Source organism: Protopterus annectens, chromosome 9.part0 (genome assembly GCF_019279795.1).
Source record: "Protopterus annectens isolate FY-2018-M chromosome 9.part0, PAN1.0, whole genome shotgun sequence".
NCBI classification, from domain to species: Eukaryota; Metazoa; Chordata; order Ceratodontiformes; family Protopteridae; genus Protopterus; species Protopterus annectens.
Window position 1 is genome coordinate 18,191,754 of NC_056743.1, and position 24,818 is coordinate 18,216,571.

The 24,818-nt window shown below is 44.4% G+C and overlaps 1 protein-coding gene across 1 annotated transcript in view; it reads right to left on the reverse strand.

The window, feature by feature from the left end:
• Window positions 1-24,818, reverse strand: part of CKAP5 (cytoskeleton associated protein 5) — a 4,315,141-nt gene that overhangs the window by 1,421,109 nt on the left and 2,869,214 nt on the right. The window contains exon 26 of the mRNA XM_044084803.1: window positions 20,854-20,979. Within this exon, the coding sequence (XP_043940738.1) occupies window positions 20,854-20,979 (126 nt within the window). The remainder of the gene's footprint in view (window positions 1-20,853; window positions 20,980-24,818) is intronic.

The following is a 24,818-nucleotide window of genomic DNA, read 5'->3' on the forward strand; positions in this document are numbered from 1 at the left end:
CAGGGAGGGACGTCGTGGTCTGGGCCTAAGCAAGGAATGCAGGACGAATGAAAATCTTTCTGAGGTATTTGCTTTCCACAGGTAAGACAATTGTTAACTTTTACTGACCTTGGTTAGAGCAAGAAAAAGGATCCCCAATGGGGTATTCAGCTTTTTTTAAGACTTCGGTTCTGAAACTCAAAAACGAAAATTTCAGGAGTCTGCCAACCGGCACTTGCAAACTGCTTCTGCTTCGGGCACCACACAGCAAGAAAGACTGATGTAATGGTGTCGGCTGCATGTTTTACACCCCTGATGACCTGATGTCATGGAAAGAGAGACAGCATCCGATGCAGGAATCCAAGACTCTGGTATTCAGGCCGGCTGAGGGCTACCTGCAGGCAGATAACCCAAATGTGATGACTGCAACAGTGAAACACAAAGAACATCCACAGAAATCAGGTGACCAGATATAATGTCATTCTATTACCATCAATGTAATTGTATTTAGATACTAGTGAGGAATGTGACAGATGGCACTCGGCACTCTTTTCAGAACTGGGACTAAATGACAGACAGGAATTTATGTATTTAAAAAGAAAAAGGTTAAAACATTAATGACAGCTCCTCATTTAGCTTAAATGTATTGTGCTGTAGTTTTTTTTTAACAGTTGGTGATATTATGTTTGTTCTTTAAGAATTCAAAAGGATGTTTTCTAAGGTTTAAAATAATGTACTCAATGAGTGTGATTTTTAAAAAATAAAGTGCACAATACAATACCAATCATGTGACTATGAAAACCATGTGATTTGGGTGTTTTAAAAAATAGAGTATTGTGGATATGAGCCTCAGTCTTAAGAATGTTAAGACGGAAGGGCTAACTAGAGGCTATTTGACTGTTTTATTGCTTAAAGTGTGGTAACCAAAGACGACATTGCAATTTCATTTTATTTCTCTTTTCGGAGCTGGCAAGACCACTCACCCACTTAATCTTTCCTTGCTTTAGTAAATAACTTTAGGGAACCGTAATTCTTCAGTCAGTTAGGAACATCGTGAGATTAGCTAAAAGTATTGTTTGTCTGTATCTGAGTCAGAGTCTTTCCACCGGTGTTATTTTTTTATATTTCCTCTGAAACAAAACTTTGGCGTTTATTGTAAATAGATACTTAGTAATCTTATGTTTTTATAAATACGTAAAACTTTCATTGTGGCTGGTCTTTTAGAAAATATTTTAACCTCTGAGTGTACCTGCATTTAAATGGTGGCACTGTGGCTTCATGCCCCTGCAAGTCTTCCTGTTTGGCTTGGTAACACTACCATTTGTAAAAGTATTAATTTACTAAGAATAATTGGGTACCCTTAGTGAGAGCCTAACAAGTAGCTGCATTTGTGGGTGTGCTGGTGGCAGTGTATCTATCTTTTAGTCTGAGTGGTGGTGGTACAGCAGGTAAGCTGTGGCAGCCTTTTCCAGGGGTGTGTGTGTGTGTGTGTGTGTGAGAAAAATCAAATTGCAAATACAGTGTATCAACTACTTTGAACAAGGACACAGAACACTGATTTCACAGAGATGGCGGCGAAGGACATGGCTTGGAACATCTGGCTAAGGACTTAACAAGAACTGTGTCAGTGGGGAGTGTTATTTGGAACCTGGACAGAGAGAACAGACCAAGAGTGGAATGTGCATTCCCTGTATGGTCTAACAGAAACTGTACTGGGTGAAGAGACACACATCTGAAAATACAGCGTGTGTGTGTCCATTATTTTTCTAAGTGAACATTTCCCACCTGTGTTACTGGTGAGGACGGAGGCTCCATGATTACTGGCCCAGAGAAGGGAATTCACAGAAGGTTTAGGCTTTGGTACCCAGACTGGATGTCAGTGGCAAAAAAACATCTTTTGGGAATACTGCAACAGTGATTTCAGTCAGGAGTCCGGACATCTTGTATGCTCAGCAATGGAGAACCCTTAGTTCAAAGCCAATCCTCAAAAGCTGACAAGGGGAGAGCTCTTAGTTGGCAGGAAAGTTTTGAAGGGCTTTTGTGCCCAAGCCACTGATTTTATTCAGCTCTGCTATAAGCAATTAAGGTTTAGGTATGTGAAAGGTGCCCTTAAGCTTTGGAAGCTGGCCGGCTGTAGTATCCTATGCAATATATAACCCATACAGCAAAGGCTTGTGAAGCAGTGACTAAATGAACATCTGGTATTCATGGCTGTTAGACTTGTTTTGGAAGAAACAATAGAAAACTCACTTGAGTGGCAACTTTGGACATAAAGCTTAATTCTCACTGCGACTATCTCCTGCTGGAAAATAACAGAAAGGTAATTTGGAAGGTAGAGCATGAGGCTGTGACGCTTGTTTTACCAAAATAATGGCTACTAGGAAAAGTCTTCCAGGCCAGAAATTTTGCATCTGTGGAATTTGCTGTCTCAAGGGAGACAAACTTCTGTAGTATGAAATTCAGAACCCAAGGGAGCATGCAGTAAAACAAGGGGGTTCTGTAGTAGAAAACTCCCTTCAACACTTCACATACTTCAGGTAATACAAAGGAAACAAAATCCATGGTGAAGAGAGGACGTAGTAGCCAACTGAAGTTTTACTGAAAACCAATTATCCCATTTTTCTGAATATGTCTGATAAAAAGGTAAGCACCGGAAACAGTGGTTGATACAAGATCTATCTTTTGCTGGGCAGGTCAGAAAGAAAACTTTCAAGTTTCCATTAGAAATCTTCATTGTAAGAAGAATTCTGTAAAGCAGATTATTAGACCGATTACCTCAGAGTGACAGGCCACTAGCCATCACTGCAAGTGGAGAAACCATGCAGCCAAATGTAGGGACTGAATGTCCATGTGAGGCCAGGATGGATGGAAGCACAGAGTTGAGGGTGCTATAGAAGAACAGGTCTTCTGAGGTGAGGACATAGCAGTGGTAACCACATCTGGCATACCCAAAAGAGGGCTGTGAGAATTACCTTCACTCTGCACATCTTAGCTTTCTGGAGAAACACAGTTACAAGTTGAAATGGGGAAATGCATACATGAGACCTGGAGGCCACACATGGAATAATGTACTTCTTGAGGGACAAAGAGGAACCTGCTGCACTTGGTGTTTAATGGTGAAATTCTTCCCCACCTACAGAATATCTCACAAGCTACTGTGCTGCTGACAGACCACTCACGTGGGAGCAATCCCTGCCTGCTCAACTTGTCTGCAATCATGCTGATGTTCCCATGTATGTGCATTGGTAGAAATGAGATGTCAGGCCCATTCTCAGATCCCCACGCTTTTGCTACAAAGGGGGGTTATAACACAATTTTTCCTATGACACTACAGCCATTGCCTGAGTGGACGGATACTAAACCATGAGAGAGCAAGCCCTGAAACGTTTGCAGAACTAGGACAACTACTTTCACCTCCTGATCACCAATATACACACTTTTAACAGGTTTGTCTAGATAATACTCTCTTACCCAAACAAGATCGCATTCATTTCTATCATGGTAGTGGAAAGTACAGTTGTGTACACTTATCATAAATGAAGATGTTCGAGTGTATTCACTGTTGCAATCATTACATTTAGGGTAATCTGCTGGCAGGTTGCCCTCAGTCAGTCTGACTAACAAAGTCTTGGGTCCTACGTCGGTTGCTGTCCCTTATTCCATGACATCAGGTCATCAGGGGTATAAAACATGCAGCCGACGCCATTACATCAGTTTTTCTTGCCCCAGATATCAGGTGCCCCCCAAATGGGGAGCCAATATTTAAGTAATTAAAAACACAAAATTATACCTCCAAACAAAGGCAAATACACCAAAAAGGCTTTTAAGCATAGTAAAGGAAATAAGAGGTATATAGTAAGAACAAAAACAGGAGGTTGGAGGGAGGGTAACCAGGACTGCAACAGTGAATACACTCGAACATCTACATTTATGGCACGTATACACACGGTAAATGTTCTTCGTGTTTCACTGTTGCAGTCATTACATTTGGGTAGATTCCCAAAGCTATGGTTGGGAGGATGGATTTAAACAGTATTAGGACCAGCTATAAGGCCCTGCAGGACAGCAGGGGCAAAGCCAGCTCTGGATTTAGAGAAGAAAGGTAAATGGTAATGTTTGGTGAATGTATGAACTGAGCTCCAGGTAGCAGCTTCTAGAATGTCTCTGGTAGGAACACCTCTAAGAAAGGCTGAAGAAGTAGATGCAAAACTGGTGGAATGAGATCTGATCCCCTGGGGGATAGTCTTACCATGGTGCGTATAGCAGAAACGAATACAATGGCTTACCCATTTGGAAATAGTCTGCTTTGAAATAGCCTTTCCCTCCGACCTTGCAGCAAATGCCACCAGTAGTTCAGACTTTCTCTGAGATTTTGTCCTGTTTAAGTAAAATCTAAGTTGTCTGTCTACATCCAATGAATGCAAAATCCATTCCCACTTGTTCTGTGGATTGGGAAAAAGTTGGCATGAAGGATGAATTGGTCCTGAGAGACACCCTGTAGGCATGAAAAATAATGAAAGGCTCCACTGCCATAAGAGCCTGTAATTTGGAAATCCTTCTAGCTGAAGTGACTGCTAAAAGGAAAGCTGTTTTCCAGGAGAGAAATTTTAAGTCTGCAGTAGCAGCTGGCTTGAAAGGAGGAAGAGTGAGTTTTTCCAATACAAAATTACGGTCCCAGGCAGGGGTTGGAGCTTTCCTGGGTGGCCTTAAGTTTTTGGCCACTCTGAAATACTGCTTTAGCAGAGGATGAGAGAAGAGGGGAGGTTCTGTGTTGTAATGAGCTGAAATGGCTGAGGCATGGATTTTTATGGAAGAAAAGGACAGGCCCTTGTGAAGCATCTCAGTTAAGTATTGTAAAATCTGAGGAATATTGGGCATCGTTGTGCTTATTCCTTGTGACTGATTCCAGGCACAGAATCTTATCCATTTGTCAGCATAAGATTTTCTAGTACTAGGCCTTCTTGCCTCCAAAATGACATCCATCACAGTTATGCTGAAGGATGCCAAGGGTGAATTTAGGTGATTAGCCATGCTGCAAGATTCAAAGTTTGGAGCGGAGTGTGCAGAATTTGGTAGTTCTGCTGAGTAAGTAAGGTGTCTGAGGCAGGTGCCACGGTGGAAGGTGTGACATTGCGCAGGAGTGGGTACCAGTGTTGGCGAGGCCAGTCTGGAGCAATCAAAATCACTTTTGGTTTGTCCTGTTTGACTTTTAGTAGAACTTTGGAGAGCAGAGGCAGAGGGGGAAAGGCACAGACTGATAGGCTTTTCCAGCTGAATGACAGAGCATCCACTTTCCAGGCTTTTTTGTGACAAGTCCTTCTGCAAAACTTGTCCAACTGATAGATCTGGGGTGAAGCAAAAAGATCTATGCCTGGACTCCCCCATTTGCGTGCCAACATATTGAAAATCCGTGGTTCCAGTTTCCATTTGTGTGGGTCCATGAGATTTCTGCTTAGTCCGTCAGTCAGAGTATTCAGCTTTCCTGGCAGGAATTGAACTTTTAGTTGAATTTGATAGGTCAAGGCAGTGTTCCACAATGCCATGACTAGTCTGCAAAGCGGGTAGGAGCGTGTACCCCCCCACCCCCATTTATGTACCACATAACTGTGGTGTTGTCAATCTTTATCATTAATTGTCCTGGATGAAGGTAGTCCTTGAAGGCTGTCAGGGCATTCTGTACAGCTAGCATCTCTTTTTGATTGATATGAAGGTGCATTTGATTTGGTCTCCATTTGCCCTGAATGCACTTCCCTGCCAGATGAGCCACCCAAGCATAGTCTGATGTGTCTGTAGTTAGGGTTTGGGCGGCAGGGGGTGGAGTGAATGGCAGTCCCTTGTTTTGGTGACAGGCCTCTGCCCACCATAGAAACTCTAGTTGCAGGCAAGGTAGGATAGGAATCATTGTTTCCAGGCTGCAACAATGTTGACTCCATAAACTAAGTACCACTGAAGTTTCCTCATATGCAGTCTTGCATATGGAATTAGAAGAATGCAGGAGACCATGAACCCCAAGGCTTGTAGAATTTGTCTTGCAGATAGCAGGGTTTTTGTGGTCACCTGTTTGAAGTAAGTCACCAAATGAATTTGCTTTTCTGGCATAAGGTAAGCCATCTGGGCAATTGTATTCAAGCTTGCACCCAGGAATGTAATTTTCTGAGAGGGTACCAGCTGTGATTTCTTTTCGTTTATGGTGTACCCCAGACAAGTTAGTACGATTTTTTTTTTTTTTTTTTTTTTACAAACCAGATGTTTTTGAAGAATGTCCCTGTTTTCTATCTGAATTAGACAATCATCCAGGTATGGATATATCTGAATATTTCTTAGCCTGCAAAATGCAATTACTGGAGCCAGGCACTTTGTGAAGACCCTGGGCGCAGTAGATGAGCCAAAGGGCAGTGTAGAGAACTGGTAATGCAAATGTCTAGGACAGGAGGTATAGCCAAAGGCCTATGTTGTGGAAGAAGAAAAAAAATCCCTAAGTCTCTTTTTAGATTCAAAGAAATCCTGACTTTCCCAGTGGAAATGTTCCCGTAAGGTATGCATAGTTTCCCCAAAAGAAAAATCCTCAGGGGGAGAAGCAGAAGGAATGGAATCTTCTGCATCAGTCTTCATAAGTAGGTAAGACAAATCCTGTTCATTAGAAGAGTCAGAAGAAACAGTATCCTGTTCAGAAGATTCATAATCAATGTCTTGCCTAGGCCTTTTAGAAGGGGGGGGGTTGGCTACCCCTGATCAGAGTAATTAAATATTCAGCCATTTTGATCATTTGATTTTTAGGCATAGGGGCCTGCACATGTGGCCCAGGTGTCATTTTTTTAGACAGAGATTTAGATTTTGGCCTTAGTTTTGAAGATGGCGTCTGTCTAATATACAAGTCTGTAGGCCTGAAAACACCCTCAGAAGCTGGTGCCTGCACAGCGGCTACGGACTCATCTAAGGTAGAGATATCCACGGGTTCCATAACTGAAGCATCTCGTGGCATACCGGACTCCGAATGGGTCTCAGCAGAGGCCTGCGAATCAGAAGTAGCAGGTATCAGGGGCTGCGAAAGCACCTCACTAAGTACCGGCAAACTGGCAACTGGCTTAGGAGAAGCGCCATCAGTTTTGGACCGCGACGGCGTGTCTTTTTCTTTGCGTTTGTTTAGGTATTCCGGTAGTCTGATTGCTAACCGACGACATTTCTGGATATCTAAAGCATGAGCCAAAATATTTAGAAGCAAAGATATACCTATGTTTAATAGTGCGTTGATTAAATTTAGCACAAAACTGACAGCAAGGAACATTGTGATCAGGGCCTAGGCAAGGAATACAGTACAAATAAAAATCCTTACGAGGCATTTGCTTCCCACAAGTAATGCAATTATTAGCTTTTACTGACATCGGTAAGGAGCAAGAAAAACTTTCCCCAATAGGGTACTTAGCTTTTTAGTTTAAGACTTCGGTTCTGAAACTCGAAAACGAAAATTTCAGGAGTCGGCCGACCGGCACTTGCGAACTGCTTCTGCTTCAGGCACCGCATGGCAAGAAAGACTGATGTAATGGTGTCGGCTGCATGTTTTATACTCCTGACGACCTGATGTCATGAAAGAAGGGACAGCAACTGACGCAGGACCCAAGACTTTGTTAATCAGGCTGACTGGGGGCAACCTGCCAGCAGATCACCCTAAATGCAATGACTGCAACAGTGAAACACGAAGAACATCTAGGCCGAATGAAGAGTGCAGACAGATTTTGTGGATTTGTCCACCACAGTAAATGCCTGATGCAAGTATCTGAAAGCATTACTAAACGTGCCATGGACTGGGTAGCTTTGCTCCCTTGAGTTAAGGGTTCACTGTAATACCTTCACTTTTATTCTGACATATGGTGCCATCTAACTACAGGGAGTCATTAAATCCAACACCCTGAAAGTACAGTTTTGTACCTACCATAAATGTAGATGTCCGATAAATATGCAACTGCAGTCATAACATATGGGTTGTCCTGCCTCAGGCAGCCCTTGGTCGGCCGGATTCCAAAGTCTGGGTCCGACGTCGGCTGATGTCGCATTCTTCTCCAACATCAGAGCGGCAGGAGTACATAAGCATCAGCCGACGTCATCTTCTTCAGTGTTTCTTGCCCCAGATGCCAGGTGCCCTCCAAGGAAGGCTGTAATGAATTTGGAAGACAAAACAGGTTTCCAGACAAATAAATAAGCAATAAACAGATACACCATAACAGATATCCCCAGCTAGGATAACAGGGAGAGGAGTGGACCCAAGGAATAGAGGGGAAGGAGGGAGGGAAAACCCGACTGCAGTTGCATATCTATCGGACATCTACATTTATGGTAGGTACAAAACTGTACTATGTCCTTCAAGAATGCAACTGCAGTCATAACATATGGGTTGAATACCATAGCTTAGCTGGGGGAGGTGGAAAGCACTAAGAAAAGGATGGTGTAGCTATCAATCCTGCAGGACTGCCGAAGCAAAGCCTGCTCTGGATCTGGAGTATAAAGGAAGGTTGTAGTGTTTGGAGAATGTATGCACGGAGCTCCATGTAGCAGCTTCTAGAATGTCTTTTGTAGGCACCCCTCTTAAGAAGGCTGTTGAGGTTGGCTGTAGCTCTGGTAGAGTGTGGTCTGATATTGGCTGGTACACTCTTTCCATGGAAGGAATAACAATCTGATGCAATGTCCAATCCATTTTGAGATAGTCTGTTTGGAAACTGCTTTTCCTTGTACTCCAGGGGCGTAAGCTACAAAAAGCTGATCAGACTTCCTATTGGCCTTGGTTCTGTCCAGGTAGTAGCGAAGTTGTCTGTGAATGTCCAAGGTATGCAACAGTCTTTCCCTTTTGTTCTCAGGATTGGGAAAAAAAGTATTCAGGTGAATTGCTTGATTCAAAGAAACCCTAGACACCACTTTTGGCAGAAAGCTAGGGTTGGTTCGTAAGGAGACCCTGTCCCTATAAAAGGTAATGAACGGTGGTATGGCCATTAGGGCATGTAATTCCGAAACCCTTCTTGCTGAGGTAATTGCCAACAGGAAAGCTGTCTTCCATGAAAGGAATTGTAAGTCCACAGAAGCTGCTGGCTCAAAGGGTGGTAGAGTCAGTTTTTCTAGGACAAAGTTGAGGTCCCAAGCTGGTACTGGGGCCTTTCTTGGTGGCTTGATATTCTTGATTCCTCTAAGAAATTGCCTTAACAAAGGATGTGAGAACACAGGTGGATCAGTGTTGTATCTAGCTGAAATAGCTGAAGCATGTATCTTTATAGAAGAATATGAGAGTCCTTTCTGTAGCATATCTGCCAAGTATTCCAGGATGAGTGGGATGTTCAATAATGATGCATCATGACCCTTGCTGGTATTCCAAATGCTGAATCTCTTCCATTTTGCTGAATAAAGCTTTCTGGTGGATGGTCTGCGGGCTTCTGTTAATATCCGCTGAACTTCCTTGGAGAGAGATAGATTGAGGTTATTCATGGAATCTCCCAAGCTGTTAGCTGGAGCGTCTGAATGTTGGGATGTACTGTCTTGAAGTTGTTTTGAGTCAAAAGATGGGGCCATTGGGGAAGGGCCCATTTTTTGTTGTGGCATATGCTCTGTAGTAGTGGATACCAGTGTTGTCTTGGCCAGTCTGTAGCTATTAGGATCCCTTTTGGCTTCTCTGCTTTGATCTTTAGTAGTACTGTGGTCATCAGTGGCAGAGGTGGGAATGCATACATTTTTAGTAAGTTCCAGTTGAATGAGAGAGCATCTGTTTTCCATGCTTGTGGATGATATGCCCTTGAACAGAACTTTTGTAGCTGATGACTGAGATGGGAGGCAAATAGGTCTACTTCTGGCCTGTCCCATGTCGAGGTGAGCCTTATGAAGATTTCTGGATGTAACCTCCATTCGTGGGGATCTAGAAAATTCCTGCTTAGGCTGTCCGCCAGCACATTGTCTTTGCCTGGAACAAACTGGGATTGCAACTGTATGTTTAAGCTCAGTGATTTTTCCCAAAGATTCATTGTCAGTCTGCAAAGGGGGTAAGAATGGGTGCCCCCCTGCTTGTTTATGTACCACATGACAGTGGTGTTGTCTGTCTGCATTAGCAGGTGGCCTTGCTGAAGTTGTTGTCGAAAGGCCTCGATGCCATGCATGACTGCCAGCATTTCTTTTTGGTTGATAAGCAGATGTGTTTCCTTTGGGGACCATTGTCCTTGAATACACCTGCCCTCCATGTGCGCCCCCCATCCAAGGTCTGAGGCGTCTGTGGTCATAGTTTGTGTTATTTGTGGTTTTTTGAATGACATTCCTGTGTTTGCCTGGCTTACCGAGGCCCACCATAGGAATTCCTTTTGTAGGCATGGAATAAGCAGTATGGTTGTCTCTAGGTTGTTGCTGTGTTGAGACCATAAACTTTTTAGGTACCATTGAAGCTTTCTCATGTGTAGTCTTGCTAATGGAACCAGGAGAATGCATGATGCCATGTAACCCAGGACCTGTAGGAACCTCCTTGCAGTCATCTGGGTGAGCTTTGCCAAACCTTTGAAATAATGAGTTAACTTCTTTTGCTTGCCTTCTGTCAGGTAAGCCATTTGAGAGGTTGTGTCTAGAATGGCTCCTAAGAAAGTAATTTGCTGGGATGGCTGCAGTCTTGACTTTTGGAAGTTGACTGTGTATCCCAGAGCTTGTAGCAATTGAATGACATAATCCAAGTTGTCAAAATCAGTTTGTCGTCCGCTTGTATGAGGCAGTCGTCCAGGTACGGGTAAATTTGGATCCCCTGGAGCCTGCAATGAGCAATTACTGAAGCCAGGCATTTTGTAAACACTCTGGGCAGTAGATAAGCCAAATGGCAATGCTGAGAATTGATAATGCTCTGGCCCTGCAAGAAATCTGAGGTATCTTCTGCAACTGTGTCTGATAGGGACATGCAGGTATGCCTCCTTGAGGTCCAGAGTAATCAGCCAAGACCCCTTGCCCAGCATGGGAAGGAGTTGCTGTAAGGTCAGCATTTTGAACTTTGGTACTATGAGAAAGGTGTTTAATGCGGACAAATCCAGTATTGGTCTCCATTGTGTTTCTTTTCTTGGAACAAGGAACAGTCTTGAGTAAAACCCCTGGCCTTGTTCTTGTTGTGGAACTTTTTCTATTGCATTGATCTGAGTTAGCAGGGAAATTTGCTTGAAAGCCTCTGCCCTCTGGTTTTGTGGTAGGTTTGGCATGCCTTGTTTCCTTGGTAAGGTATGAAAATGGAACCTGTAGCCTTGGTCTATAATGTCCAAAATCCATTTGTCCTTTATCAATCTGTGCCAATTGTCTGAAAACAGAGATATTTTTCCGCCCAAGGGAGCTTCTGTTTGCTCTTTTGTAAGCGGAAGTAGAGGAAAGTCATTGGGATTGTCCCTGTGGGGCAGGAGAAGCCCCTGTGTCACTTCTTTGGTTTGCTGGTTGCCATTGTCGTCCCCTGTAGGAACCTCTGTATTGTCCTCTTCCTTGGCCACGCCTGCTTTTGCCCCTTTGAAATCTTTCAGTATTAGGAAAGGACCAGTTTTTAGAAGGCCAATTCCTGCGGAATCTGGGTGGCTGAACCTGGAGGAAATCTTTGACTGTCTGAACGGACTTGGCTTTTTCCTCAATGGTCTTTAATACATCTTTAGCATTAGCACCAAAAAGCTTGTTCTTTTTCAAGGGTGCATCAAGAAGTTTTGCCTTAACATGATCTGGTAGAGGTTGTTCTTTTAACCATCCATGTCTGCGAATGACCGCCCCTGTCATAGCTGCCCTACATGAAGCTTCCAATGCATCATATCCACACTGAAGGAAGTGATTGCTAACTTGCAGAGAGTTGTGTACAGCCTCCTGCAAGGACTTCCTATCTAAAGGATCAGAAGAGGCCAAAGTTTTCTGTAAATCATCTAACAGGAAATCCTGATATTGAAACATATGAAAGAGACAATTGAGAGCTCTCATAGATAAACTAGTGGAGGTGTAAACCTTCTTCCCCCATCTCTCTAATGACCTAGCTTCCCTGTTGGAAGGCAAAGGATTTTTGGAGGTGGTAGCTGAAACCCCTTTCGGCCCCTGTGAAATAGTTTCTAAATCAACAGCATGGGCCCTAAAGAAGTGAGAATGTGTTTCAGGAACTCTATAGTATCTGTCCGGCTTGGCAGGAGCAGGAGGGAGAGTATCAGGGGTAACACTGGAGTCAGAGTATAAATCATCCAAAACATCAAGCACAGGAGGGATAGCTAAGGGCCTGTGCTGGGGCTTTTTAAGGAAGGTGCAGGCTTTCTGGAATCAGAAAATTCTTGGCCTTGCCACTGGAAATGTTCCCTCATGGAATGCAGAACTTCCCCAAAAGAAATATCCTCAGGAGGGGAGGCAGAGGGGATGGAGTCCTCTGCATCTGAGTCCTCGTAAGTCTGGAAAGGCTCTTCCTGGCTATCGGAGTGGCCAGAGGCCTCAGAATCTTCATCTGAAGGGAGAGGGTCAGTGGGCTCAACTCTGGGCCTCTTATCAGGAGGAGGCTGGGATCCTCTCTCAGGATGGGCCTGGGACCCTCTGATCATGGAGATTAAGTCTGCTGCCATAGTCATGATTTGTGTCTCAGGAGTAGGCTGAGGTAAGGCTTTTGCAGTAAGGTGCTTAGTCTTGCTGGCTGCCTTAGCACGTGTGTAGGCCTTGATAGACATGGACATGGGAGGCCTAGCAGCTCCACGTGCAGGAGTTACCTTATCCACAGCAATGGTCTTGGGCATTTCCTCGGTAACAGTATCCGGAGGAAAATCAATAACTGGCGTTGGTGTGGTCTCCGGTATCGGTAATGCGGTGTCTTCGGTTCGGAGCGGTGAAATAACCGCCTCAGAGGGAACCGGGGCACTCGCGGTAGGTTTTGGCGTGGTGTCAGTGGAAGACGCGGGCCGAGGATGGCGGTCCCGGTCTTTACGTTTTTTAGGAGTCTGCGATGTCGGTAATTCCGACGGCATCTTGTAATCGTATTTTTCGCCGAAAAAGTCTTCAGCGAACTCGCCCGGCGCCTGAGAGTGCGCTTATTGAAGCGAGCACAGGCTGAGACGTTGTGGTCTGGGCCAAGGCAAGGAAGGCAGTAAGAATGGAAATCCTTATGAGGTATTTGTTTACCACAAGACAAACAATTATTAACTTTTTCAGTAATTTCTGACATCGTCTGAGGCAAGAAAATGTCTCCAACGGGGTACTTAGCTTTTTTGATGACTTCGGATCGAAGACTACAGGAGCTGACCGACCGGCACTTGCGAACTGCTTCTGCTTCGGGCACCGCGCGGCAAGAAAGACTGAAGAAGATGGCGTCGGCTGATGCTTATGTACTCCTGCCGCTCTGACGTCGGAGAAGAATGCGACATCAGCCGACGTCGGACCCAGACTTTGGAATCCGGCCGACCGAGGGCTGCCTGAGGCAGGACAACCCATATGTTATGACTGCAGTTGCATTCTTGAAGGACATCACTGCAACTGCCTTTTTTTTTTTTGAAAGACTTGTGGCTTCTTGAACTGTAACATGGTATTTTTTCTGCCTTTGGTTTGACTGTATCCAGCTGACAACATACAAATTTCAGGGAAAGAGATGAATGCAGCTGGGATTATGCCACTGACTGTGATCCAAAGAGAGGCACATATGGAGCAAATACCTTACAGTGAGAATTTTTTCCATAGCGATTGCTATTATGAGCCTATCATCCAAGTAGGGAAAGATCCTCATTCATAGAAGTCATATGTGAGATTCTATTAAAGCCATGCGTTTGAATACCTGAGACCTGAGGGCAGGTGGAGAGAGTCTGAATGGCAAGGCTCAAAATGATGACGACTGGCTCTTACCTTAACATACAGGAATCTCACGGAAGGCTTTGCCATTCTGATGTGATGAGCACATCCAGTCTACCTGCCAATGAACAAGGTAAGAGAGAAAGCAATGTGACCATCCAGTATGACTCCTTCACATATTGACTCAGTCTAGTTATGATGGTGATTGGTCTGATGTCCTGTAGAACAGTGTGTGTTGTGCTGTCCATAATGATGTTTCAAGGACTGAACATGCATATATAAACAGCGAGCATGTGCTATACTCAGTGCCATTTTGAGAGTGGAGCCAGTGAGTGAACATGTATGAATGTAATAGCTCCTTTACAAGTTTACCTAAGAAAGTATTAAATCTCAATCCTGATGTGTTTGTACATAATAAAGCTGCTTGAACTGAACCCACGAAGTCTCGTCTATTGTGTCCTGACTAGACTAGCGTCAGGTCCTGAATCATTTGATGGACTAAAGACTAGGGAGTAAAATCTGTATTCTCTCCAGTCCATTGGGACCTCTTCGATGGCTTTTTTGCCGAATGCCATACATCCTCCAATTGTGTCGTCGCCCTTTGAAGAGGTGGAATTTGTGAAGGGTGCAAAGGCTGATGTTTTGGCACTGATGAAAAAAGTACTGAGCAGCCTCAGAATACAATTTCCCATATCTATTTTTCCTGCATGGTGGCAAACTATGTAGGCAGATGCATCAAATCTTTCCCTGACTAATGCCAGAGTGGCACAGTCAGGCAATCTTTCAGAGTTCATACCAACAGGATCCTCTAAAGGACTCACTGAATCCCTCCTGGTTTGGGCATCCCCATGTTTCTAGGACCACGGTTAGAAGAGAATTCCCTGCATGTCTCGGGATCCTCTATGTACTATTTTGTCTTTCCTGAGGTTGCTGGGACTTACAAAGCCAACTTTTGGGTGCCCTTTTAGTTTCTTTTGGGGGGGGGGCATTGCACATCCAAAATCTTAACCACAGCTGCAGTGAGCATTCTGACCACTTGATCAAATTGCAAAAGCTTGTCTCTGACCTTTTGCCGAAAACTACAGTTGTGTACACTTTCCATAAATGTAGATGTTAGAGTGTATTCACTGTTGCAGTCATCACATTTGGGTTATCCTGCCAGGGGGTAGCCCTCAGTCGGGCCGAATACCAGAGGTTTAGTATTTCTGCATCGGTTGCTGTCACTTCAGGATGGACGTCAGGTAGTCAGTGGTATAAAATCAGGCAGCAGACGCCATTACATCAGTTTTTCTTGCCCTGTCAGGAGCCCCCAAATAGGAAGCTAGGATATGGTGGAAGACCACCACCGGGAGAAAGTAAATACCAAAAACTGAATGTAAGGAGAGAGGAAGAGAGAGAGAGAGAGACAAGAGGGATGGAGAGAAGGAAACCAGGACTGCAACAGTGAATACAATTGAACATCTACATTTATTTTAAGTGTACAAAACTGTACTATGTTCTTCGTGTTGCACTGCTGCAGTCATCACATGTGGATTGATTCCCAAAGCTGAAGAAAAGATTGGAGGTAGTCAAGAAGACTGAGGGCTTGCTAGGATGCCCTGCAAGACTGTGGTGGCAAAGCCTGCCCTGGATTTGGAGAAGACAGGCAGGTGGTAATGCTTGGTGAAGGTATGAACATAAGTCCATGTTGCAGCCTCCAGGATGTCCCTGCTGGGGACCCCTCTGAGAAAAGCTGCAGAAGTGGAGGGTGCCCTGGTGAAATGTGTCCTGACCCCCTTTGGGGGCGGTTTCCCATGCTGTTAGTAGCAGAAATGGATGCAGTGCGCTATCCGTTTGGAGATAGATTGTTTGAACATGGCCTTGCCCCTCTGCACCTGCTGCGAAGCTGATAAGCAATTTCAGTTTTTCTAAAAGATTTAGTCCTGTCCAGATAGAATCTGAGCTGTCTGTGCACATCTAGAGAGTGCAGAATCCTTTCCCCCTTGTTTTGTAGGTTAGGAAAAAAGTTGGGCAAATGAATGGATTGGTTGAGAGCCACACTGGACACCACTTTAGGGATAAAGGATGGGTTAAGTCCTGAGGGAGACCTTGTCAGAATGGAAAATGATGGAGACCTCTACAGCCATGAGTGGCTGTAGCTCTGATACTCTTCTAGCTGATGGCCAGAAGCAAGGCCATCTTCCAAGAGAGGAATTTTAACTCTGCAAAAGCTGCAGGTTCAAACGGGGGTAGGGGTGAGTGTTTCCAACACAAAGTTAAGGTCCCAAGCTGGGGTAGGAGCTCTTCTGGGTGGCCTTAAGTTGTTAGTCCCTCTTTGGGGCTGTTTGATGAGAGGATGAGAGAAGAGAGGTGGCTCTGTCTTGTAATGAGCAAAGATGGCAGAGGCATGAATTTTAAGAGAAGGATAGACCCCTGTGTAGTAGGTCTGCTAGGTAATCCAGGATGAGAGGTAGGGAGGGTTGTGCCGTTCCGACTCCCTTAGCCTGGATCCAGGTGCAAAACCTTTTCCACTTGTCAGCATAGGATTTTCTCGTGCTGGGGCGTCTGGCCTCACTTATAACATCTATGACTTGTTTGTGCAGGCTGGCAGCTTGAGGAGAGATCAGGGAATAAGCCAGGTTCACGGTCTGCAATTGGGGACGCATGAATTCTCCATTCCTCTGGGTCAGGAGTGTTGGGATCTGAGGTAGGTACCATGGTGGTAGGGGTGACGGACTGTGCAGCAGTGGGTACCAGTGCTGGCGTGGCCAGTATGGGACAATCAGGATTGCCCTCGGTTTTCCTTTTTGATTTTTAGCCCTTGAAACGAGCGGTAGAGGGGGAAATGCATAGACAGACAGGTTCACCCACTGGAAAGATAAAGCATCCAGCCCTCCAGGCCTTGCAGTGTGGTTCCCTGGTGCAGTATTTGCTGAGCTGATTGGAGTGGGAGGCAAAGAGGTCCACCTTCGGGGTGCCCCATTTCTGGGTTACAAGAGTGAAGATTCTGTGGTCTAACTGCCACTCTTGTGGGTCTAGCAGGTTTCTGCTTAAGTTGTCTGCCAGAGAGTTTAGGGAGCCTGGAAGCAATTGTGCTAGCAAGTGTAGTTGCATGACTCAGGTTGTGCGCCAAAGGGTCATGGCAAGCCTGCAGACAGGAAAAAAGTGCTGACACCAAAGGCTTTTTAGGTACCATTGTAGTTTCCTCATATGCAGTCTGGCATATGGAATGAGTAGAATGCAGGATGCCATGAACCCTATAGTTTGCGGGATTTTCCTTGTGGATAACTGGGTTCTGGTGGCTAGTTGAGAGAAGAAGCCTGTCAGGTATGCTTGTTTTTCTGGAGTAAGGAATGCCATCTGGGATGCTGTGTCTAGGGCTTACTCCCAGCATACAGTTTTGGGAGTGGGGACTAGTTTTGATTTATTTTCGTTGACAGTATACCCCAAGGTCAGTAGGTCCTTTACAAAAGTCAGGTGCTGTAGCAGCTTTTCCTGACTGACTGCCTGAATCAGGCATTCGTCCCTAAGTAGGGGTAAATCTGAATATTTCTTTGTCGGCAAAAAGGAATGGAGGGAGCCAGACATTTTGTGAAAATTCTGGGAGCAGTGGATAAGCCACAGGGAAGCACAGAGAACTAAAAGTGCATAGATCCTGCCCTGAAACGTAGGCATTCCGTGCACGATTCCCTGAATGGGATGCATAGGTAGGCCTCTTTTAGGTCTAGGGTGGCTAACCAAGAATCCTTGGAAAGCATTGGTAAAAGCTGTTGGAGGGTGAGCATTTTGAATTTTGGTATCACCAGAAAGATGTTTAGAATGGCAAGATCGAGGATGGGGCGGCCATGTGCCCTCTTTTCTGGGTACCAGTAAGAGTCTGGAGTAGAAAACTTGGCCTATCTGTCCTGCAGGAACATGCTGTAGTGCCCTCATGGAGAGCAGGGAAAGGACTTGCTTTTTGGTCTTTGTCCACTGGTTTGGAGGAAGATCTGGAAACCCTGTTGGGGTTGGCGGAGAGTGGAAATAAAATTTGTACCCTAGGATACTATGTCGAGGACCCAGGGGTCGTTGGTAAAGGTGGCCCAGCTGCCTGCGTGGAAGGACAGTTTTCCTTCTATGGACACGAGCAGGTGGGCAGAGGGAGGGGTGGAAGTTTAACGTCATTGTGAGTTCTTACGATAAGGGGTGGCTTTGCACTCCCTGTTTTTGAAGAGGAACTCCACTGCTTAGATCCCTGCATTCCCTAAGGCTGTCTGTGGGGTCTGCTTCCCCTGAGTCTGGGCTGTGCTGGCCTGGAGGGGGCAGGAAAGGACAAGTGCTTGGAGAGGCAATGCCTACTGAACCTCGGTGGCTGGACCTGTAAGAAGTCTTTAAATGTCTGCATAGATTTAGCTCTTCCTTCCACCTTTTTAAGACCTCTTCTGCTTTGGTGCCAAATAAGTTTTCTTTGTTCAAGGGTGCGTCTATTAATTTGGATTTGACATGGTCTGGTCCTTAAGCCAAGCATAACTTCTAAGGACAGAACCAGTGACTGCTGCCCTGCAAGATGCCTTCTAGGGCGTCAAAACCACATTGTAAGGTGTGCTTAGTTACTTGACTTGCAGAATGCATTAACTCTTAATTCTTTGTTTTCTGCACAAGCAGGAAAATATATTTTTTGTTTGAGAAGTTCCATGGTATGTTGCTGATATTTCAGCATGTGGAACTGGCAATTTAATGCTCTAATAGCAAGGGTAGCAGAGGTGTATACTTTTTTACCCCATCTGTTTAACACTCGGGAATCCCTATCTGAGGGGGTGGGATTCTTAGCTGAAGTTGCTTCGATTCCTTTAGGTCCTTGAGAAATGACCTCAGGGTCAGCAATAGGATTTTTTAAAAGAAATTTGTGAGAGTCAGGGACTCTAATACCTGTCAGGTTTCCTGGGAGCAGGAGGAAGGGTGTCAGGAGTCAGACTGAATTCCATAAAATCATCCACAACATCCACGACAGGAGGAATGGCCAAAGGTCTGTGCTGTGGTACATCTAAGAATTCCCTGAGTCTCTTTTTTTGACTGAGGGTAGTCCTTACATTGCTAATGGAAATGCTCCTGTAAAGTATGTAGGGTTTCCCCAAATGAAAAATCCTCGGCTGGAGAGGCAAAAGGAATGGATTCCTCTACAACAGAATCCTCATAAGCAGAGAAGGGTTGCATATCTTCATATTCAGATGCAGTCATCGGACTCCTGTTCAGATAAAAATAATGGGGACAAGTCTCTTTCTTTTGGAAGGGGTAAGCCTGGCTTCCCCTAATAAGCATAATAAGGTCTTCCGTCATTTTAAGCATTTGAAACTGAGGCAAGGAAGCAGGTGCTTGAGCTTGGTTCTGTTTTTTTGGGTGTGATTCGTACCCTGGGCCTCAGAAACACGGTAGTTTTAGAAAGAACTGAAGTTGTGAAAAAAGTTGTCAGTCTGTCGAGTATCGGTAGTGTGAAGTACTTCCTCAGAAGCTGGTGCCTGCTTAGCAGCTCCAGACCCATCCAAGGTAGAGACATTGCAGGATCCTTAACCGAAGAGTCTCGCAGCATAGCGCAATCCAAAAGGGTCTCAGTAGCGGCCTGCGAATCCACAGACACGAACATCAGGGGCTGCAAAAGCTCCTCAATGAGGACCGGAGAACTGACGACTAGCTTAACAAAAGTGTTGTCAGTAGTTTTGGACCTGTGCGGTCTCAGTCTTTATCCTTACGTCTTTTTTGGAAGATCGGTAGTTGGATGGCTTACCGAAGTCATATCGGAATTCGAAGACTGACAGCAAAAAATATCTAGATACAATAAGGGCCCAACGACATATAGTACTGGTATTGAACAAAGCACAAAAGCGACAGCTGGGGTATGTCGTGGTCAGGGCCTAAACAGGTGACACAGTAAGAATGGAAGTCTGTGGGATATTTGCTTTCCACAGGTGAGACAATTGTTAACTTTTTCAGACATCGGTTAGAGCAAGAAAAAAGGATCCCCAACGAGGTACGTCAACTTCAATTCGGAAACAAAAACTCTGGTAGCGGCCGACCGGCACTCGTGCGAACTGCTTCTGCTTCGAGCTCCTCGGCAAGAAAGACTGATGTAATGGCATCGGCTGCCTGATTTTATACCACTGATGACCTGATGTCAGTCCTGGAGCGACAGCAACCGACGCAGAAATAATAAGCCTCTGGTATTCGAGCCGACTGAAGGCTACCCCTGGCATGATAACCAAATGTCATGACTGCAACAGTGGAAACACTTAGAATATCAAGGAGTTCCATCAAAGGGAGCATTGATTAAGATCACGATGAAGTGGTCCACAAAGTTCAAAAGAAAAGCTGACTGACTTTATGGACCACTTCACTGTGATTTTAATCAATCCTCCCTTTGATGGAACTCCTTGTTTCAGCAAAAGGCCAGAGACAACCTGGTGTAATGTGATCGAGAGGACAGCATGCTCACAGCTGCTGTGGTTAAACTATTCATAACTTTTTTTGTACTATAATGTATTACAGCATTGATGGAACCACTGAAACACTATCACTGTGAAGACTTTTTTTGCTCGCACACTGCTGTTAGCACTCTTTTTAGTAGGACTTGTCATTTGGCTAGTACTTCAACTTCGTTTTTCAGAAAGTTCCGGAATTTAAGAAAACGTGTGTAGGCTACTGCAAGTGTGAGACAATTTGAAGCTACCAAGTGCAAATAAGCCAAGTCTGTTACAAGATTATAATTTAAACAATTTTATGAGAAAAATATGTTGGAATACTTGAAATTAAAAATCCTTATAATCTAAGATGTGTCAAATCAAAAAACTAACAGTCATCATAGAGTGGTAATGTACAATGGCTTCATGTAGGTTTAAACTGTAAAGTTTTCACACAATTCTTAAAACAAATCAAGGCAACTCGGATGCCTTTTATTCACTAAACTGAAGACAGAGGAAATGTTGCAGGAATAAACATAAGCAACAAGGATTTTTCAGAAGACTAACCCTGAAACATAGGTGTAATTTGTTTTCAATCTGCTCTGCTGAAAAATGCACTATATGCCATCTTTTACACTCCAATTTATGAGATCTCAAATCTGTTGAGTACAGTGAAAATGTCCAATACCTTCAATGCCTTCTCATCCTTAACTCGCTGATCTTTTCCATTTGGGATCACCATAAAAATGGGACCGGAGTGATCCTCCTCCTCTTTGACATTTGGCTTGCTTGGCACCTTCTTCCCTGCTGTAGCCTAAAAAACAGGGTAATGTCAAACAAAAAAAAATCCAAGTGCATTCTTCCACACAGTTTGCAACTAACTATGATGAGTTGTAAGATGAATGCTAAACCCTCAAATCACTGCTCAGAAAACCTGCACTGCATGTAAAACTTTTCAGGAAATGCATCTCAACAGTTTGCAGTACTTTTCCTCAATAAGAACATTCTGAAAACAAACTTTTGACATGTACATAAACAATCAGATAGTATACACATCGGGCTATCCTTGATACTACAGTTATAGCAGAGGGTTCAGTAAACGAAATAGAAGTTATGTTCTTACCATAACCCATAACGTAGTCTTCTTCTTCTTCTCTTCTTCTGGATGGGGGCCCGACCGGACTCCTCTCTCGGGCACTCTAAAAGCCTCGAGAGAGTTTCCCACCACTGCGAGAGCTCCCTTATATCCCACAATAATAGTAACAGAATAACTGTAAAGAAGTCACCTCTACAGAGTCCACTCTAACAACAGGAAGAAAGAAGGGTGACCTACATCCTGAACCAGGAAATATGCTAATAGCATATGTCTAAGAAAGAGAAATCCAACTTATAATGAGAAATGAAAGTGTGAGATTCTGGAAAAAGACAGGTAGAAATCAATGCTGATTTAGATTTGGCTGTCGAGACCACTTTGTCCTGAAACAAAAGATAAGGAGGCGACAGCTGAGTAGATAATAATTTAAGAAAGAAAGAACAGAGCAAGCAGGTTGAAGAAGAAAAGAAGAAAGAAGAACTAAATTTAGGTCCCAAGGGAAGAGGATTTTTTTATAGGAGGGTCTGAGAGAAAAACTCCTTGATTCAAAATACCCCATGAAAGTTAGAAATAGCTGCCAATTGAACTTTTGTGTGAGGGAGATGAACCTGCATGGAAGAGTTCAGCTAGAAAATCAAGGACTAGTTGCGAGTGGAAAGATATGGGAAGCTATCAAATATCCTAACAGAGTGAGATAATTGAGGAAGCCTGGCTAAGGTTGGAACTGGATCTGAACAGGGGGTCCAGATTCAAGCCTCCAAGAAAAAAATGTAGGGATGCAGAACACACTTGTCGAGGGCAGTAAGGAGCAAGAGATCAGTGGAGTCTTTCAGAGACCACTTCGTGAGGCAGGCATAGTATAGCTCTCACAAACTTCCGCAATTTGATTGGACTTTCCTTTGCCTTTTGTTGATGTACCACACTACAGACATATTGTCTGTCTGATCGCACTGCTCTCATCTCACATTTATGTGCAAGTGTGCAAGGTTTGGTTGCCATGTGCCCTGGACCGAATCCTGCCTGATAATGCCCCCCCCCGATCAGGGGAGGCATCCGTTGTCAGAGTAGCAACTGGAGGAGGTGGAAACAAAGGGTCTTCCGACAAGAGCTGAGGGAAGACATCCACCACATGAGATGATTTTGCGCGCTTTGCGTGATCATAATGGTGTGAGACATTGGAAGTTGCTGGTATGACCATTGAGTAAAGAGCATCCATTGAAGGATCATGTGGTATCTGGCTAATGGAAGCAGAGGTATGGGCTCAGTTACATAATTCCCAACACCTTCAGAACTAACCTGGCTTTGATTCTGTTGTTGAAAAGGAGTGATACCAATTTGTGAATGTCTGTTATTCTCTGATGTGTTAGTCTTGCAGACATGTTTATTGTATCTAGATTTAATTTATTGAAATACCCAGCTTTTGACAAGCGAAAAGTGTAATCTCTGGCCATCAGAAGGAGATGCTTGGGGGAGCTGTGAGGAGCCAGTCGTCCAAATATGGAAACTTGGTAAACACCGGGCAGTGTGTGAGACAAAAGGCAGGGCCCTGAACTGAAAATGACTGGTCCCCAGCCTGGGCGGAGGAATCTTCTGGAGGCCTGTGTCATTTTATGTGATATGCAGCATCCCGAAGGTATAGAGCACATCCAGTTTCCTTTGCCCAAAAGGATGGATTGCAGCGTGACCATCCGAAATCTTGTTTTCTTGACTCATCTGTTCAAGACACTGAGATCAAAAATTGGTCTCAGTCCCCTGTTTCTTTGGAAAAAAAAAGAACCTTGAGTAGATTCCGGATCCTTGCTGGTCTGCTGGAACTGGCTGAATTGTTTCTTTTGCAAAGTTTTGAAATCTCCAAAACTGCTAGATCCCTATTTTTGACTGATTTGGAAAAGAAAGGGGGATAGAATATAGCGGAAATGATGGACTGTACCCATTTGTCTTGAGTCAGGGATAGCCAGGCTTAACCACATCTTTCCACCTTCCTGGCCTGGGTAAGGCCTGGAGGGGGAGGTAAAACGGACAGCACCTAGTCAAAGGTTTCTTCACTTGAGACCAAAGAGGATGATCCATCACCTGAGATTCCTTGTTAGGTGGATGACAGGTACTGAAAGGATCACTAGCTCCTTCTTAGTGGCAGCAGCTACCACCATCCTGGGAGTGGGGGTCACTGAAAATCAGGCCGTCCATGCCTTCTTAGCAACCACGTTTCCTACACACTTCCTCTTCCGAGGGGCTCTTCTGCCAAATCACAGGGGTTCGGCTGGCCTTCTCTCTGCCTCTCTGAGGGAGGGAGCCAGTGAGGAGTGAGGCAGAAGGGGGAGGGGAGGCGGGGGGGGAGTGAACTGGCCAGGGAGTGGCACTCTCACACACCTCTCGAACACCTGGCTGCCCCCTGTCATGCAGAGCCAGAGGTCCCGAGAAGTTAAGAACCCCCCTCCCACCGGCAGTGATGGTCCGAGTGTCGACTCGCGAGTCGAACACGAACTCACCAGGAGAGGGAGAGGGGAGGGGGGAGGCCGATGCCCTCACCCTCGCCCCGCCACCCGGAAGTCCGAAGGCCCAGATTCTTCCAAGGAAGAAAGCGGAGCCGCGGCGGAGCGAAGAGGAGATGTTGCTGGACCGGGGGGGCAGGCAAGCTGAAGTTGGGGCTCACAAGCATCTGGGCCAGTAGCAGGACCCTGGGGCTGCACACACACAAACACACTAATTACACCCTGTCAAGTTTATTATAAGAAAATCACTAACTAGGATTTTAAAATAAAATAATACACACACACACTTTCTCTAAAAAAGAAATAAATAAATATATTAAAATTAAAGGGGTTTTGAAGACAAATTACACAAGAAAAAGTCACTTACCAAGACCGGTGAAAAACATATGCAGACCTTATCCTCTTATTTTTCTTACAAAGAGAAGAAACCCTACAAGTGCAAAACAAAAAGCTAGATAATTTTACTGCAACAACATTCTTTGCATCCCAGTAGTAGTTTTTGAGTGCACAAAGCTTCTTTCCAAACATATGTCAGACATTATAAAGATAGTGTCTCAAAATACGAAAATCAATTCCAATATAGTACAGAGGTTTCAATATTGTGGAGAAGGCAGCTTTGGAACATGTAAAGGTTACACTTAAACTGAACAGTATAATCTAACCTATTTACATTTAATGACAATGAAAGACTGGGTAGAAAAAAAAACTAAAGAAATGATAATACATAGAATATGACGACTGTATAAAGGAACTTAAAATGAAAAAAAAAGTGCTAAAGGCATGCAGAAAAAGGCAGTTAATGTATTCTAATACCAAAATCTTAGGCAACCTTAACTGACAAGATACTAGTCACTAGGGAAACTAACTAGGCTATATTACAGACATCCATCGCTGATAAAACGATGACTATTAATGACAGCTGTCAGTGAAAGTGAAAACAAAAATCACAAATTATATCTGCACAAAAATAAAATCTCATACAACACTCCACAGACTAACTAGAAGACTGCGACAAAGCACTAAGTGGTATCAAATTTAATGTATGATTTCATGTTTTTTCTGCATAAA